This window comes from Pleurotus ostreatus (genome assembly GCF_014466165.1).
Source record: "Pleurotus ostreatus strain PC9 chromosome Unknown scaffold_3, whole genome shotgun sequence".
NCBI lineage: Eukaryota > Fungi > Basidiomycota > Agaricomycetes > Agaricales > Pleurotaceae > Pleurotus > Pleurotus ostreatus.
The window spans coordinates 602,710-619,796 of record NW_023503158.1 but is presented as its reverse complement, the minus strand read 5'-3'; the positions used below and the strand labels follow the sequence as shown (position 1 = coordinate 619,796).

The 17,087-nt window shown below is 50.8% G+C and overlaps 6 protein-coding genes across 6 annotated transcripts; 3 read left to right on the top strand and 3 right to left on the bottom strand.

Moving 5' to 3' along the window:
• Positions 1-1,567: 1,567 nt before the first annotated feature.
• On the bottom strand, positions 1,568-6,126 carry PC9H_004650 (uncharacterized protein; the record flags this gene model as incomplete). The annotated part of the gene is made up of 6 exons (XM_036774233.1): positions 1,568-3,988; positions 4,042-4,974; positions 5,029-5,103; positions 5,153-5,725; positions 5,777-5,930; positions 5,981-6,126. The coding sequence occupies 6 exons, from the start codon at positions 6,124-6,126 to the stop codon at positions 1,568-1,570; spliced, it is 4,302 nt and encodes a 1,433-aa protein (XP_036632735.1).
• Positions 6,127-6,577: 451 nt separating this feature from the next.
• Positions 6,578-7,579, top strand: PC9H_004649 (uncharacterized protein; the record flags this gene model as incomplete). The annotated part of the gene is made up of 5 exons (XM_036774232.1): positions 6,578-6,702; positions 6,751-6,875; positions 6,933-7,238; positions 7,292-7,362; positions 7,418-7,579. The coding sequence occupies 5 exons, from the start codon at positions 6,578-6,580 to the stop codon at positions 7,577-7,579; spliced, it is 789 nt and encodes a 262-aa protein (XP_036632734.1).
• Positions 7,580-7,816: 237 nt separating this feature from the next.
• PC9H_004648 (uncharacterized protein) lies at positions 7,817-9,335 on the top strand (the record flags this gene model as incomplete). Its single annotated transcript, XM_036774231.1, has 9 exons — positions 7,817-8,146; positions 8,208-8,237; positions 8,293-8,310; positions 8,365-8,429; positions 8,477-8,695; positions 8,750-8,834; positions 8,890-9,123; positions 9,178-9,236; positions 9,293-9,335. 9 exons carry the CDS (start codon positions 7,817-7,819, stop codon positions 9,333-9,335), a joined length of 1,083 nt encoding a protein of 360 aa, XP_036632733.1.
• Positions 9,336-9,651: 316 nt separating this feature from the next.
• Positions 9,652-12,661, top strand: SEC18 (transport between ER and Golgi ATPase protein; the record flags this gene model as incomplete). The annotated part of the gene is made up of 11 exons (XM_036774230.1): positions 9,652-9,902; positions 9,955-10,083; positions 10,134-10,607; positions 10,667-10,824; positions 10,872-11,044; positions 11,103-11,237; positions 11,290-11,592; positions 11,647-11,811; positions 11,867-12,146; positions 12,196-12,275; positions 12,326-12,661. The coding sequence occupies 11 exons, from the start codon at positions 9,652-9,654 to the stop codon at positions 12,659-12,661; spliced, it is 2,484 nt and encodes an 827-aa protein (XP_036632732.1).
• A 45-nt stretch (positions 12,662-12,706) lies between these two features.
• Positions 12,707-13,578, bottom strand: PC9H_004646 (uncharacterized protein; the record flags this gene model as incomplete). Its single annotated transcript, XM_036774229.1, has 4 exons — positions 12,707-12,814; positions 12,862-13,096; positions 13,148-13,453; positions 13,508-13,578. 4 exons carry the CDS (start codon positions 13,576-13,578, stop codon positions 12,707-12,709), a joined length of 720 nt encoding a protein of 239 aa, XP_036632731.1.
• A 1,785-nt stretch (positions 13,579-15,363) lies between these two features.
• On the bottom strand, positions 15,364-16,586 carry PC9H_004645 (uncharacterized protein; the record flags this gene model as incomplete). Its single annotated transcript, XM_036774228.1, has 4 exons — positions 15,364-15,628; positions 15,682-15,987; positions 16,046-16,220; positions 16,364-16,586. 4 exons carry the CDS (start codon positions 16,584-16,586, stop codon positions 15,364-15,366), a joined length of 969 nt encoding a protein of 322 aa, XP_036632730.1.
• Between the last annotated feature and the right edge of the window lie 501 nt (positions 16,587-17,087).

Sequence of the window (17,087 nt, the reverse complement as noted above, 5' to 3'; positions counted from 1 at the left end):
TCTGCCGAAACTGTGCGTGTACTCACCATCGCTACGAACGGCACAGCGCTCCCGCTCTCATCGTCAATCTCCCCCACCGTCAAGTCGAAGGTAGGCGGTTGTGGTCATGGTCATTGGTGTGGTCAATGTATGTTGGCGTACTCGTTCTGCGAACTTCAGTTCCTGCTGAGTCGTCCGTCTCCGAGTCTTCACGCTTTCGCATTGCTGACTAGAAGGGCGGTCCATTTCTTCGACTTCGTTTATTTTCGTGTCATTTTCGTTTGGTACCCCTCGTCCTTGCGCTCGTTCGTCTCCCGCGTCCCCCATTCTCGCTCCCTTTCGTCCAGTCAGTTCAGTTCAGCTCTATTACATCTTTTTCTCTTCGTCCGTACGTTCATTTACGCATTTCGCTTTGTTTGTCACTAGCTTTTTGTTCCCAGACCCCCCATATCTGGTGCCGGCGAGCCCCGAGGGCGTTGATGGGGAGATCGGCGTAACTTTAAAAAAGTGATACAGAGCAAGTGTGCATCCATCCTAATTAACGAATAAATTACTCACCATGCACAATTCATAGCTCGCGATTGCATTAGAGGAGCGCGAAGACTCAGGTGTTGGCGTCCTTGGTACATTTGTTCTGCCCGTTTTCATCTTTTGTTGAGTTTGCTTTTGACGAGTACTCCAGACTCAGCGAGAGACATGCAAGAATACTCACCGGTGTGAAGTGTGGTGAGCCCTGGCTATAAGACAAGATGCAGGAAATCACCCCCTCCAGCTCCAGAGGTTCCTCTGTGGCGAGTTGAGCTCAGCGTTCAGCGTTCAGTGCCCGAAGTACTAACGCGATCACTGAAAGGCCTGAGAATTGTGCAACGAAGGGGTAAGCGCACAGTTACGTTGGAATCAGGAGATCACTAAAAACATGTTCTAGTGCACCGCTGTAGTTGGAATGCTTGTAAATGCGGCATGCTGCGTGCATCACGTACTGGACTACCATAGTGCGCATAAAACGTGCAACACTGTCTCTGCCAGAAGAGTGAGAACCTATCCGGCGGAAGGATATGAGTTTCCCGATTCCACAGTAGTAAGGGGGACGAACCTGGGGTTGGTCTGGCAACCGCTATCCCAATTCCGTCCACAATTTTTGTCGAACCTCAGAATTCGAAGGCCAGCTAGCCTACAGACGACGGAGTGAGCATCGAACCAGTGAGCAGATCGCACTTATCGCTTGGCAAGGAAGTGATAATTGAATTCCGATACTCCGATCCCCTGGTTCAAAACCCGCGTTCTCCACAATCCCTGTGCCTGACGTGGCGGACCCTGCAAACTGCATTAATTCATCAACGATGCATAGGAGTGCTCACGACTCATATGAAGAAAAGCATGGGTACTGCAGCCCGTATATTTATGGAAAATGGTATGCATGGGGCTAAATTATTGGTTGAGCTGTTCGCCTTCATTCGAAAGCGCTCAAATTCAAGTTCGGTAATCCCCCAGCTATCGCAGTTGGCATCATCAGTGGTGATGTTTCGAACTCCTATATCGATAAGCCAAAGCGGCACCAGGTGGTGCGCGAGGCAGGGCGTCAACAAGGTCAATCGACCGTGCGGAGTATACCCACGTCGACGTGCATGCTTGGTAGTCTGCTCGTGTTCTGTCTTGCGGTTGGTGTAACACGAAGTTGTCGAAAGTCATTGTTGGAATAGGTTTTGGTTAGCCCAGTGGCCGCGGGGGAACGTAGAAGAGCCGCTGGGGGTGAAACTATGGAACCGAGAACATCTGGTGTACGCCGAGTAGGAGTCTGTGGAGTCTCGAGCCGCATAGGCTGCAAGGCCTCCTGGATGTCGTTGATGGAAAGCACTGGAGACGAAAGCAATTGCTTTGGCTCGCTAAGTACACCGTTGGATGGTTCTTCGACGTAGAACCGCGAGCGAACATCGTGTAGAGTGTCTGCTCTACTGTAGGGTAGCAGTTGATACATTCGGTCACAAAGCCTGATATATTGAGTATTCGTTACGCCGGTGAGCGCGAGCAGCTTCGGCTCATTCTGCTCGATCATCCACTCCAGTATTGATAATATGGATTCAGAGGTTTCGAGGGAAATGTGTTCCAGAGTTGCCTCTGGGAAAGCATACGCCATGAGGGTGTGGCCCAATTCTCGCCGCAAAATATCCAAATGCAATGTCGAGTTCCACTCTTGAAGAATGGACAGTAACGGCCGACTATCTAGAGATACAGACGGCTTACTCTGGATGTCGCGGAGGCGCATGCATAAGTGAAGGCCTTTAGTGTTTAGGCCGCCTATATTCTTGATGTGGCCTTGTAGCCATTCTGAGAATAGTAGGCACGGAGGCGAGAAGGCATGTCCCTCTATAAGTAGGTCGAGGAACTGCTTCAGGGTTTGTGTGACTTCTGATGACTCGGACAGCCACTGTTGCAGCCACGAAGGCGAGGTTGTAGTAGCCAGGGAATGGAGATACTGCACGATCTGATCAGCACGCTGAAGGCAGAGAGCTTCATGCGCCTTGCCCTGGGACTTCGCCGGATCGTCGCGGAGTTTGCAAGTTTGCAGCAAGGACGTCGTGAATCGCAGATCTTCCATCACCAACCAGGGCCCGATACCAATAACGTCGTTATCGACCGCGACTAGTCTCCTGGTCAATTGCATTCGGTTATCAACATCTAGCAATCTAATGAACGCCTGAAAGTCCGGAAGGGTTTGGGTAAGAACTGTTTGACTCCATCGATGTCCCTTCTGTTCCTGTCTAGCCGGCGATTCGGCTCTAGTGCCATTCTCTTCCTTCATGTCAATTTCGTCGGATTGCGCTCCGGGGTCTGGGGACGGTATGACCTCGTCAACGAGACGACACACCTGTGCCAGACTAGTTGCTGGATCCCGCCTCCTCCAGCCCCGTGCATACATCTCCCCCGCCCGCAGCAACGATTTCATCACTATCACCGATCCTTCCTGACCGGAAGCAGTAACAGCGTCGCACAGCATATGCAGGACTTCCGTGCATATCGACACCAAGCGCGATGCCACATCGTATATACTGGCGCCGGCAGTAGCCCCATCGCCCGCCTTGTCGGAGATCGCCCACCAGGAGCCTTCTAGTCCGCCGTTCCCTGCGCTGGTCTGGTAATTGGTTAGCGCCAAGTCGCAAGATACGTAGGTGTCTATGACAGGATCGGCGATCGCGCGGATGGTTCTTATCGTCAACGAAGGTGGAAACCCCAAGCGCATCAAAGTTAGGATGAGTGTCAATGCGTCGCGGCTTCCTGACAAGAGTTGCTCGAGAACAGCTGGAGACGAAAGTGGAGGCGAAACACTACTGAAGGTATTGGCAACGGCGATTTGGAGCTGATCTGCCAGGTCCTCGGCAATAGTGTCAACTAGATCTACAAGGATAGAGAAAAGACCGAAACCATCTTCTTGCCACAGTCCTTCGAATATTTGTTGTTCCTCTAAGCCATCAGAGGGCCGATTGATCCGTCCCTTCTGAACAACCGCTAGCTCTTGCATAACGACAGATATGGCGACCCGTAGCGTCCGAAGCCGTCGAAGTGAAAGTGGTCGACGAGAAGAAGAGTCGGTGGGTTCGTCTTTCTTCTCTTCCCCGCTTCCTTCCTCCTGGCGGGGTGGCAGACCACTCGTCGCGTTCGTCTCCCATTCCCGCCGTTCCTCCGCAAAGTACCTCAGCTCATCTAAAGCCCCAGGTATCCCATCATGCGCGACCCACGCCATTTTGCGCATTTCCAGCAGGGTGTTGGATGGGATATAAGTGAATAGCTGGCCCTGCGCGGAACCTTCTCTGCTCCCGTCGTCGTCGCCATCCCCAAGTTTCAGCACGTTCCTCGGGACAGCGCTATAGGACGAGAGGATGCTGGGCTCCGAGACCGTCGATACGAGGATCTTCTCGGCGAGCGTGCCTGCCGAACGAGGTACCTCGTGGCGGGAAACATTGTACTCCAATCTCGTAACGATCTGCGGAAGTAGCAGGAAATGCTTGACGATCTAAAGGCCACAATAATGGTAAATAGTATACGGAGGAATAGCTGTTGACTGACCTCGCGGTAGCCTTCGACATTCTGCCAGAGGTGAATGATTCCGAGGGCGCGTTCCCGACAGGCAGATTCTGGGCAGCTATCTGCCCAGGCAAATACACCTACAACGGACCCCACGCCAATATATGCTCGCACGAATGCAATGAATTCAGCATGACCTATCCTTCCTTCAGTATATTCTTCATCTACCTCTCTCGCTTCACCACTACCGTCCCACTGGAGAAGCATTTCTTCCAACCGACTTCGAACGTCGCTCTTGAAAAGACGCAAGGCCTTTGCCCAAGATTCGCTATGAATCCCAGGAACGACGGGGCTTCCCTTGAGCCTTTCCGCCGCAGAAGAGTGCTCCTGTTCTCCTAGTGTGGCGGGTCCTCCTATCATGCTCTCTATCCACGCGCCAACGACCGCCTCTCTGCTTCCCAACGACCGCCACATAGTCTCCGCGCACATGTTAAAATGCGCCCTTGTGTTACACAGCACATCGTTTACTAAGGACTGCATGTAGAGCAATTGGAGAAGCTCCGAAGCGACTTTTCGCTGCTGTTCACTGGCCGTCACCGGAGGTATCGTAGGCACGTTGATTTCTAGGTCTTCGTTATGCGTAGTCGTGGGGTATGTGGACGAAGAGGTAGCTGTATGAGATGTCGATATCGGAGATATTGGAGAGAGTGGTGAGGTTGAACGGGATTCTCGTTTCACTGTGTCATCGTTATCAATCCTGCCGTCTTCTACATGCATATCTCTGGCGTTGTCAGTGGTACCGCGGCGATCGGTGAGACTCGGTAGGCCGAGTATGTTGCGCAATAGGTTGATGAAACCAGGCGTACTCAACGCGTGGGCAATATCCGGGTTTGCTGCTGCATCGCGTAAGCAAGATAGGACGCCATCCGTCAACAGTTCAATGGTAGAGAAGAATACAGGTAGCGAAATGTGTTCCTTGATGTCATACGAAATCAGTGACTCGCCTCTTCGTTGATGGGATTAACTTACGATCAAAGTGCGCGCCATATCGGCATGTTGTGATGCACTATTGGCCAAGATCTGCGCAAATTGAATAGCCACCTCCTAGATGATTGGTTAGTTAATGGAAAAGGAGGTCAAGCTCAAATCTTACTTGCGGGTGATTCTGTCTATCATTCTCGATTGCAGTCATGATGCGTGCTGCTAGCTGGGAGAACTTGTCGTATGGTGTATCGTCGGATGCAGGCCGAGTTGTTGCCAGTGCGACCTGTTGCAGCAACTCTACGCCCACTTGTACATCGACCTGGTCATCGTCATCGTCATCGGACAACAAAACAGGATCCTCCTCATCTTCTTCTCGCTTTACTGCCTGTCGCCGCTGAGGACGAATCAAACCCTCCAAGTCCGTAAAGACAAACGGGAATCCTGGCGTCTCCCAATCCTCGTCTGGCGCTTTGAGGCAAAACATAAGGCGCAGTACCATGGGAACTGTAGGTCGCGGGAATGGGCCCCCATCGGGTATGAGCGCGAGCAACGACTGCGCTAGCATGGTAGGATCAGAGTTGGCGGAGGGGTCCAAGGAAGGGTGTAGTGGACGTTTCTCTATTTCTGGCAGGGGTGTGGGCTTGTACTCTTCCAACACTCCAGATTTAGCTAGCGTTGCGCCGTAGATGGCTATTCCAAGCGTTGCAAACGAGCCCTTCAAAATCACCAAGCGCGTCATGCACTGCGCTCAAGGTTTAGTATATTACGACTTCATCGGTGTCCGAGTACTCACGGGGGTGCTCCAAGCTATAGGAAAATCAAGCATCCCTCCTGTGTACGCAATCCTAGTGAGACCCAGGATATTCGGGGACCATTTCTCCCCGGACTGTGGGTCTGGCACGGCGTTGAGGTAAACGTCGACAAAGAAGGCATCAGGCTCGGTCTCACTGGGTAGGTGATTGAGATGAGTCGACAACGACCGTCTTAGGGGACATACGCGAAGACTCCAGGGCATTTCTGGAACGGTGTCGCGTGCTTTGGATAAATTCTGAGAGATTGGACGACAATGGGTTGGTTGAACCTGATGACAGCGAGATTATCGGGCCCTTTGGGCTGGAGATTTGACCAGTGCAGCAGCTGCATCGCACCCAGTACACTCCGACTTCAACGCCGACGGTGGCGACGCCGAGGAGGGAGAGTGTTCAAGGCGAGAGGAGGGAATTAGGCTACACCAACAGTCAATTGAGCGCGTGCACGTGCTGCTCCTATTTGGTCCCTATATCTGCCCATGTCTCACTGGACCTTTCTTGTCAAACAAGGCATTATAGAGTATATACTCCTACCAATAACCCGAAGGCATCTCTTTTAAAGTGCCTCTCCATCGATGCAGGTGCCACCGCAGTCTGCCAACCTTACCTGGTAAACTTGAAGCTCCTATTCCCCCTGTTGCCTGGGCACGCGGCCGCACAACCCTACTCAGGGGCTGCGTCCCGTTGCAGCAACCTTGCCAACGACTCCACGGATCCGATTACAACCACTTGGTCCTCGTCTTTGAATTTGATCACCCAATCGTATAATCCTATAATACTAGACAATGTCAAATGACATTACCCAAAGTCCGGATCGTATCCATCCTCCCCCGTTGCCTCGCTCAGCCTCAAATCCAAAGCCCAAAGGGATCCTGAAGAATGCCCCTCCAGTCCCCGGAAGCGTTGGCCAGTGAGTAAATTTCAGGTTAGATGCACTTGTTATCTTATTCCCCTCCAGTAGTTTGCAATGGGACGAGGAGAATCTGGCCTTGACGGAAATACAGAAAGATAGTTTAATGAAGATTACGGAGCCCAAGACGCCCTATGTACGATACAATGCAGAGCTAGATACTGTTGAAGGAGGTAAGCACAAGCTTCTCGGAGTATATAACATGAGCGCAGACTGACGCAGACTATCAGATATCCCAGGGTTCGAACTGAATAGCACGCCGGCCGCAGAACCTACACCGTCTTCACCTACGAATGCATTCGGCTCTTCAGCGCTATTTGGGGACACCGCTTCTGGAGGTAATTCGGGACCATCGTCTCGTCGTACATCTATATCCAGTGCCGGTGGCCGACAATCAGGGCGATCTAGCAGTGCTACTTCCAGTCGAAGCACAAGCTTCAACCTCCCCAGCGAGGCTAGGTCGCAGATAAGGGCTATTCATGGAGACGGGGAGACGGGTGAGGAAGTAGGAGAGGACGAGGAAATGGATGAAGAAAGTAAGTTATGAATCGTCTATCTACACTGATTACGACGATAACACGAATTTCAGCCGCTGCGAAACATGCAGCATTCGTCCGAGCAAGAGGTAGACATTACTCGAATGAAGCTGAAGCGATGAAGGTTCGTTGTTACTTGTCTGTTCTATTCGTTCGCTTATCGTTATCGTTGGGATTAGCGTGCAGCGGAGCTCATGGAGGACGAAGATAACGATTCTGAAGAGCCGGCCCCAGACGCTGGTGGTGATGGCGACGACGCGTCGATGAATGAACCTGTAATACCACCCGTGCCCAAAATCAACGGGGATCATAATGTCGAACGGGGTCGGCGTCGCACTTAAATAGGCCTTTACTCCCCTTCTTTCCATTTATTCGTCCCCTTCTGTAATTTTACCGCGAACAATATGAATGTAGGTATCTGCGTCGTAGAAATGATCTTGAAGTTTTGAGGGCTGAAATCAGTGACTCCCTGTGTACAGACTAAGCAAGGCTGCGTGCTCGAGACGCGAAGCCCCTATCGATATCATTTGATTCTCTTCATCAGCCCCTAGGCCTCTAGACTTGAGCGAAACGACTCAATGGCATCTGAGCACCAGCCACGCAAAGGCCTTCTCATAAAGGGCGATCCAATAGCAGCCACGTTTCAAGCAGAAGTACAAGCCTCGCTAGAAAAACTAGGCCGCAAACCGAAACTCGTCGGCATCCTAGCCACCTCTTCAGCTCCGAGTAAATTTTATGCCGAGTTCACGAGGAAGCAATGCGAACGACTGGGCGTGGAATTCATTCTGAAGAAGACCGGAGCTGCTGAAGATGAAGATCGGGAAGAAGGTATAAAGAAGGGAGAAGGGGAGGGCGTGGAAGAGGCGATCATCGAAGCGAACGAAGACGACAGTATTGATGGAATCATGGTACATTCGCGTCCCCTGGCAGGAATGTCATCGCGATCTTATGTCCTTTGTTTACTTACAGGTTTACTATCCTATCTTTGGGGTCCAGCAGGTCTGTGGCACCCCTTGATCTCGTTTACAGCGTCGTTGAAAACTATGAATTGTAGGACCACTATCTCCAGCAGGTGGGCCGGAAGATTAGTGCCCTGTGCCACTGCCAAAGCTAATACTCTCAAAAGATCGTATCTCCCTTTAAGGATGTTGAAGGTCTCAACTTCAAATTTCATTACAACCTCTACCATAAGTCAGTGCCGTTACGACGAAGGCTCTTCCATTGCTGAAGTCGCGTAGCATCCGATTTATCCAGCCTCAGTCACTGAACCAAGCCTCTTCAACACTGCCGGTAGGCGTCGAAGTGAATACTGAAATACCTCCTCCGGGGACCGTCAAGTCAATATTGCCATGTACACCCCTCGCCATCGTGAAATGCCTGGAGCACGTCGGGGTGTACAACAAAATTCTCCCATACGGAGACCGCGCATACGGAAAGACCATCACCGTAATCAATAGGTTTTATCTATAGTTTGCTTCATGTTACTATGTTTTCCTGACAGTGAACTATAGATCAGAAGTTGTCGGACGTCCACTCGCAGCCCTCTTGGCCAATGACGGTGCCCGAGTCTTCTCTGTCGACATTGATTCCATTCAAGTGAGCAGAACGAGCAAACATCCTGACCTTTGTCATAATCATTGTTTCTTTGCAGGAATACACCAAGCGCCCTACCACTTCTGAATCTGCTGCTGCCCGGCGTTATCACCCCCACCATGTCGCACATCCCACGACACTGACTTTGGAACAATGTCTATCACAATCCGACGTAGTGATATCTGCCGTTCCAAGTGAGGGTTACAAGGTCCCTACTTCATCACTTAAAGACGGATGTATCTGCGTGAACGTTAGTGCAGAGAAGAACTTCCAAGAAGGGGTCCGAGACAAAGTACGAATGATACTTCCCAGGTTAGAATCACTGCTAATCAAGGAGCGATTCCAGGCCTCGATGTACGTTCCAGCCGTAGGAAAGGTGACGATTATGATGCTACTGCGGAACCTGTGAGTTGCTCTAGTCCATGTATGGCAGAGAAGCAGACTCATCTTCTCTCCGTCAGCCTGCGGTTGATTGAGTATAAGGCGGTCGCCCCGGGTCCCTAGATTAGCTCTCGAAGGGGGGCATTCTAGAGATATTCTATAGATTTTATCGCGTACTTAGTATGTATATTCTAGATACTCTAGACGAGAAATCAACAGGAGGGGAGGCCTATTCACTGGATGCGTAATAAATCGCTAGTGACTCCCAAATGGGTTTATGGATCTTGACCTTGGGCGCTTGAGTAATGCGCGGTTGCACAGCCAGTCACAATACTTGTCTATCTTCCTCCACGAAACAACACGACACGACACGAGGACAGAACACGCGAAACATCACAGTCCTTATAATCGTTGATTCTCGCAGCATCGTCCATCGACCATGAGCTTCTTCGGCCGTTCCAACAATCCTCCTCCCCCGCCACAACAGTACAACCGCATTCCTGATCGTGGACTCGACAACTCTCTACCTTCAGGCCCGCGTTCAGGTATGAGACAATCACCATCGCGATCTACTCAAGGAAGTGCCGCGATGAGTGGGTATAACGACCCCTCTGGAGCCTTGTTCGAGAGACGGGGAATTGATCGTCGACCACCTTCAGGAGGACCGCCGGTATCAAGACAAGGAGGAAAGTAAGTGACACTTTAGCCTTACTTCAATTAACTAACACAACGGGCGTTACAGCTCCCAGTTCGAAGTGAAATCTTGCCCCAGCGATGTACTGGCACTGACCAACTGCTTGGTGGTGTATCCTTCCGACTTTTCGCAAGGGCAGCATGTCCTTGTTAAAGGACAGTTTCCGATCACAGTCAGGTTAGATTCAATGATTCTGATCGTCTAAATTTGCTCATTCTCCGTCCTAGACACGATGATACTGGAATGCTGAAGCCAGGCTTCATTGGCGCGTCTGCCCTCCAAAGACAATGGATGGGTCTCTCTGTGGGCGACTTCATCACCGTTGAACCCCTACCTCCCTCACCACACCCACTCGCACCCTCTTACTTGCAATCCATCGACCTTGAAATGGGCTTTATGCGTCGAGGGCACGAAATCGCCGAAACGTTCTCCGCGGACGAAATGGCCAAGAACTTTCTTCGCGCGTTCAACGATATCGTATTTGCCATAGATGAGATATTTGTGTTCGAGTACCACGGCCAAAACCTGAAGTGTGTCGTCAAAGCGATCTCAACGGTAGAGCTAGCAGACGAACAGCGGAAAGGGATACCTTCGTCGAACCAACGGAGAAACCTAGATGCAGGGATACTTATGGACAAGACCGACGTTACGGTCATGAAGGCCGGGGATAGCGCTATCAAAATCAAGTCTAGCGCGAAGAAGTGACGATTATCCCCTTCTTCGAGGTACAGACATCTCACATAATTCTGCATTATTACAGAGCTCCCCCGAACGCCATCCTGGCTCCCAATTTTAAATTCGAGGACATGGGGATTGGAGGCTTGGACACCGAGTTCGCCGAGATCTTCCGTCGCGCTTTCGCGTCGAGAGTTTTCCCTCCGGCCCTTGTTGAGAAGTTGGGAATCACTCATGTTAAAGGTATATACATCCTTTGCTATTCATACACTATTCTCATGGAGCTTTAGGTCTTCTGCTCCACGGCCCTCCTGGTACGGGGAAGACCTTGATAGCAAGGCAAATCGGCAAAATGCTCAATGCACGCGAGCCCAAGATCGTCAATGGGCCCGAAATCCTCAGCAAGTACGTCGGTGCGTCAGAAGAGAACATCCGGAAGCTATTTGCCGACGCAGAGAAGGAGGTACGAATACATGGTTCTCGTCTTCCTGTATGGTGACATTTTTCTATTTCATCATTAGTCGAAAGAGAAGGGGGACGAGAGCGGACTCCACATAATCATATTCGATGAACTGGATGCTATATTCAAGCAGCGTGGTTCAACGAACAACGGCACTGGCGTTGGAGACACGGTGGTCAACCAGCTGCTTTCGAAGGTACAATAGTCGCTTACAGGCACCGGTTCAATTTTATTAACATGGCCGCTAGATGGACGGGGTGGATCAGCTCAACAACATCCTCATCATTGGTATGACGAACCGAAAGGACATGATCGACGAGGCCCTCCTTCGCCCTGGTCGTCTAGAAGTACACATGGAAATATCACTCCCTGACGAGCACGGTCGTCGGCAGATCCTCATGATCCACACCAATCAGATGCGTCGCAATGGCGTAATGGACACAGACGTGAACCTGGACGAGCTGGCCGCGATGACAAAGAATTTCTCTGGTGCTGAAATAAGTGGTCTGATCAAGAGCGCGACGAGTTTCGCATTCCAGCGCCACGTTAAGGTAACATCAACCGTACATCGTCGATGAGAAGCGATTGACCCTTGTTCAATGCAGGTTGGTACGATGGCAGGGATTTCGGATGACGTCGAGAACCTTCGTGTGAAACGACAGGATTTCCTTGCTGCTCTTGAGGAGGTTCACCCAGCATTCGGTGTCTCAGAAGAGGAACTGGAGCAGGTCATCCAGAATGGAATTATCCATTTCGATCCGACTATCGACGTCAGTGGCCTTACCTTCCTATGAATACTACTGACAGTATGTATATGCACTCTAGGAGATTCTCCATTCCGGGCATCTGTTCGTTGAGCAGGTCCGAAGCTCGACTAGTACGTTCGCGAGCATTCTCTTGCACGGCCCTACCGGGTCTGGGAAAACCGCATTGGCTGCATGCATCGCGCAAAGGTCCGAATTCCCCTTCATCAAGCTTATATCGCCAGACGCAATGGTTGGCTTTGGAGAGAGCCAAAAGGTTGCTGCGATAACAAAGGTGTTCGGCGACAGCTACAAGAGTCCTCTGAGTGTCATCGTTGTAGATAATATTGAGCGGCTGCTTGGTGAGTATTATGTTCTTCTCGTGTTGATGTTGCTAAACATGTGGCATAGACTACGCCCCAATCGGTCCACGTTACTCCAACGCCGCGCTTCAAGCGCTCTCGGTGTTATGTGCCAAACGACCGCCTAAGGTATGTTGAAGTAGCTTAACTCTTAGCTGCGGAACTAATACGTGGTCTAGGGCCGTCGTCTGCTTGTTATCGCGACGACATCGAAACGAGCTCTCCTCAACGAACTCGACCTTTTCGACATATTTACCGCAGACTTATACGTACCGCCGATATCGCGACTGTCGGCGCTGGCTCACGTGCTCGAGGAACTTCAACTGTTCCAGTCGAGCAATGAACAACATCAGGCCCTAGGCAAGTTGCGCCAAGCTGGATTTGCGGATGAGGATACGTCGTCGAAGATGCATGTTGGGATCAAGAAGCTTCTCAGTACGATCGAAATGGCAAGACAAGAGCCGGAGAACGTTGTTGATAGATTGACGGGGGCATTATTAGGGATCGGGATGTAATGCATCGCATACTATATTTGGGATCATTCGTTATTCACATCTCAACTACCCACGGCAGCTAGTGCTGATCTTCTTCTCTCCTCTAATTCCAGTCAAACGAACAAGTCGCGTGGTCTGTATTTCACGTCCTTTGTCCCCGAAATACCGCCCGCCCTGCAGGGAATTAGAAAATGTATAGATGAACGGGCAACGGTTCACACCTCAAAGCTCCACGAGTCGTTACCACGAACCCATTCCGCGAGCATGACACAGTACGCTCTGATATCTGTGTCCACAGGTCCGTCGAATACAGGTATGTGATTCCACTTCTCCAGGAATTCATCAACGAGGCGAGCGTTTAGATCCCCGATGTAATCCATTGCACCCTGGATAGTCAGCCGGAATTGTTGGATAACCACTGTGACTAGGTTATGACTGTCTTCTCCGCGTTCCCACCTGTCTTTATGGTGAGATGTCATCATTACGTTCTAGAGTCGCAGGGCTTACTCTACTTTGTAGGAGTATATGTCATTGGCAATGGTGATCAGGTCAACGGCTATCGCCTTCAACCTCGAAATGATTGGCTGATCGATGACTTCTTGCGGTATGTTCAAGTACAACTCTCCGACGGCAAAGGATGGCTCAACACCGACGGTGGCTCGCCGTATTTCAAAATAGTCGTCCAGACTCCTGATGCGTCCCTTTGCTCTGTCGTCGGCTTCCTGGATCACGGCGTCAAGATATATCTGGCAGCTATCAACGAAGCGAGTCTGAGCTGTTGGAGTAGCTATGAGGATAGCACTCGCCCAACACCTGCGGAAACTATGTTGAGTGACATACGGTAAATGGCAAGGTGGAACACTTTACTGGCGGGCCATCTCTCCTATGACCCACTCACCGGCAGGTCTAGGTTTATGAGGGTTTCGAATTGCGTCCATTATGATATTAACCTGCGACCTAGCGACATCTGCGGTTGAGGGATCCGTGTGTTCATCAATACAAAAGAAGAAGTTCATCACATCGCAACCGACTCGATACCCGGCTGCAATACGGATGAGCTTGTTTGCGTGACGCGTTGTTATTGGCTCTCGACTAACCTCTGTCCAACGCAGGGTATACCAAGGATGCAAGGAGATCTAGAGGATTGCTATATGTTAGTACGTCGCGACCAAGAGTTTGGACCTGGAGCATACTGAAGTTGCACTTATTAAAGGCCTCCTGTGCTTCGGGACTGAAAGCCTGGAACGACTCACACCACGAGGAGGCTTCCTGCGTGACACTGGCGTGGTGAGGACTTTCGCGACGTGGCCATGGCCAATGGTCAAGGGTCCTAGGCAAGTAAACGTCGAGGCAAGAAACACCTTCGTCAGTAACGCCCCCGTCAACTGCTGTGATCGAGTGGGACTGGAGGGGAGTGGCTTCCATGACCTTGTAGGATGCATAACACTCACAGAATCAGCCCTTATGTAGGCAGAGTACCAACAGCACAAAGCGGATGCCCGGACAAGAAGTTCGTATGGTTCAGCCTCTCCCGGATGCACGTATGGGTGGTTTGACCCACACTCAACCCGCGGCGTTGTCTCCTGTTTAGCTACCCAATCCGAGAAGTAAGCCAGCCATGCTATTAATTGGTGCTGTATGCCCCCCCTGACTGCACAAGGGACATCCCTGAATGTTCGAATTTGCCGCCGGTGCACGTTTGCCGCCGGTGCACGTTGAAAACCCATCTCCCCGGGGAACGGGATTCCCGAATGAACTATAGCTTCTTGGCACGATCAAAGCGGGAACTTGTATTCTATTGACCACGGCTTACGAGCGTGGTTCGCAAGACAGCAGGGGGCATGGCAGGGGGGTATGTCGAATGGCCGAAGTCTCCCAAAGTTGAGGCTGCTGTTATCCCTCGAGCGGGTACATATTATCTATTCACTGGCAAGTAAGGCCGAGGTTGAGAGGAAGCGGGAACAACCACCGATTTGATTGACCTGCTATCCGAACTGAGTCGAGCTCGGAGTGGAAAATATACCAGTACTCAAGGTAGAAGGTAGTGTATAAATAAAATTTGATGATGCACAACTGATGTAGACAGTAGTTCATGTAATCTTCATTTAGCAAAGGTCAAGGGGCATCGAACCCGGCGGCCGGGTTCCAGATCGGTTCAGTAGTTTCAACCATGTACAGCAATAGCCCGACACATGTGAGATAAATTTTTGGGAACCAAACGGTCTTGCGGATTATAAAGGGTGCACTACCGGCTGTTAAAGCTTTGACATTTTGAAGTCCACTGCGATCTCCACCTGACGTTACAACGGCCCGAACTCACCAAAAGCTGGTGTCATCGTTAGCAGTTTGAGCCTGATGTGATAGACGTGTGAGGTGGGCAGATAAAGGAAACGGAAAACTAAGATGTCAACATAGATATATACCATGCCGTGAATAATTCACTGTGAGAAGCTCAAGGCAAATTGAACCCAACAGGGGCAATAGGAGAGCAGTCGACGGCCCGCCCTCAGAGCAATAGATATGTTGGCTTTGAAATCCATCCTTTGCACAAGGCCGGTCCGACCATGATCAAAGTATCTATTTATCACGGCGAGGCGCTACAGCATTGTCACTCACTAGACGTGCCTCACGCTTGCTCCCCGATAAATAGACCAGTCGGGTAGTCTGTACTTTGGGACCTCTGGTACCAAAATAACGTTCGCTCTTTTTGGAGGTATTAGGAACTATGTTAATGGAGAGGGAATGGACCACACCTCGAAACTCCAGCTGTCATTTGCGCGAACCCAATTTGCCAACATGTTGCAGTATGTTCGTATCTCTGAGTCTACTGGCCCGCCAAATAATGGAATACGGCGCCAATGCTCGAGAAATCGGTTGAATAGACGGTCGTGCAAATTCGCTATATGATGCATCGCGTGTTGGACATCCGTCCGGAATTGCTGCATAATCACTGTGACAAGGTTATGGCCTTCATCCCCACGCTCCCATCTGACATATGCGCCGGTTAGACGTCGACTAAGCTGCTCACGGTCAGAGCTTACTCTACTTTGTAGGAGCAAATGTCGTTGCCTATGATGATCATGTCAACACATATTTCCGTCAGCTTCGAGATAACGGGGTGGTCGAAGGCTTCTTGCGGTATGTTCAAATACAATGCGCCGATGGTAATTGAAGGTGCAGCTCCTATGGAGCCCCGTCGTACTGTGAAATAGTCTTCCACAAGTCTAATATGTCCCTTCTCCCTGTCTTCGGCTTGTTGAACTAGTGCGTCGAGATAGGTCTGACAACTGTCAATGAAACGAGCTTGGGCTGTTGGACTAGCAATGAGTGCAGCGTTCGCCCAAAACCTAAAAATCCGTGGTGAGCGTCCCACAGAATACGCTACTGAAGGGAGGAATTCTTTACTGGCGTGCCATTTCCCCGATGACCCACTCGCCAGAAGGTCTCGGTCTATGTGGGTGCCGAATTGCATCCATGACGATGTCGACTTGCGATCTTACCACGTCTGCGGTTGATAAATCCGTTATCTCGTCAATGCAGAAGAAAAGATTCATCATGTCGCAGCAGACACGATATCCGGCTGCAACGTCTGTTAGCTTGTGTCGCCATGCCTAGATATCACTGTCGACTAGCCTCTATCCAAGTCAGGATACGCCAAGGCTGCGAGAAGACCTGGTGCGAGATGTCAGGGCATCACGGTCAGATTTTGGAACTGGAGCTTACCAAAGTCGCACTTGTTGAACGCATTCTGTGCTTTGGGACTGAAAGGCTGGAAAGATTCACACCACAACGAAGCTTGCTGCTTGACGCTAGCATAGTGCGGGTTGACGCGACGCGGCCACGGCCAGGAGTCCAGGGTTTGGGGCAAGTAGACATCAATGCGAGTGGAATCTTCGTTAATCAAAGTGGTTGAGTCGGACTGGTCATGAACGAGAGCGGCTCCCATCTTCCTGCTCTAGGCAACATAAAATCGTTAGAATCAGTCCTGATATACAGGTGAGGACGGCCAAAGACAGAATAAATCTCTCACTCGTTTTATTGAGCCCGGAAACGCGCGCGATAGATAGCGGCAGCTGAGTGCATTGGGGGCTCTCCAACGAGCAAGCGATAAGAAAAGTGAGGATACGATACCACCCAAGGGTGGCCCTGGAACACAGCACAGAGCCTGGCCCCAGCCCCAGCAGGTACAGTACCCCCGTTTTGTTTCTACGACCTCTGTCACTGAACTGGGCGTGAATAGACATTGATACAACCTTGAAAGCAACCAATCAGAATCTCAAAGCACAATTTACAAACCCACGACTCACGCTAGGTGCACTGAAACGCGGAGAGAATACTCAGGACCCCAACCTTCGTCTGAATCCTGTTGCAAGCGAACGCCACAACGAGGGCACAGGTCCACTTGCCATATCTTTTGGATAATTTCCGGGGGTCGGTCCTTCTTGTG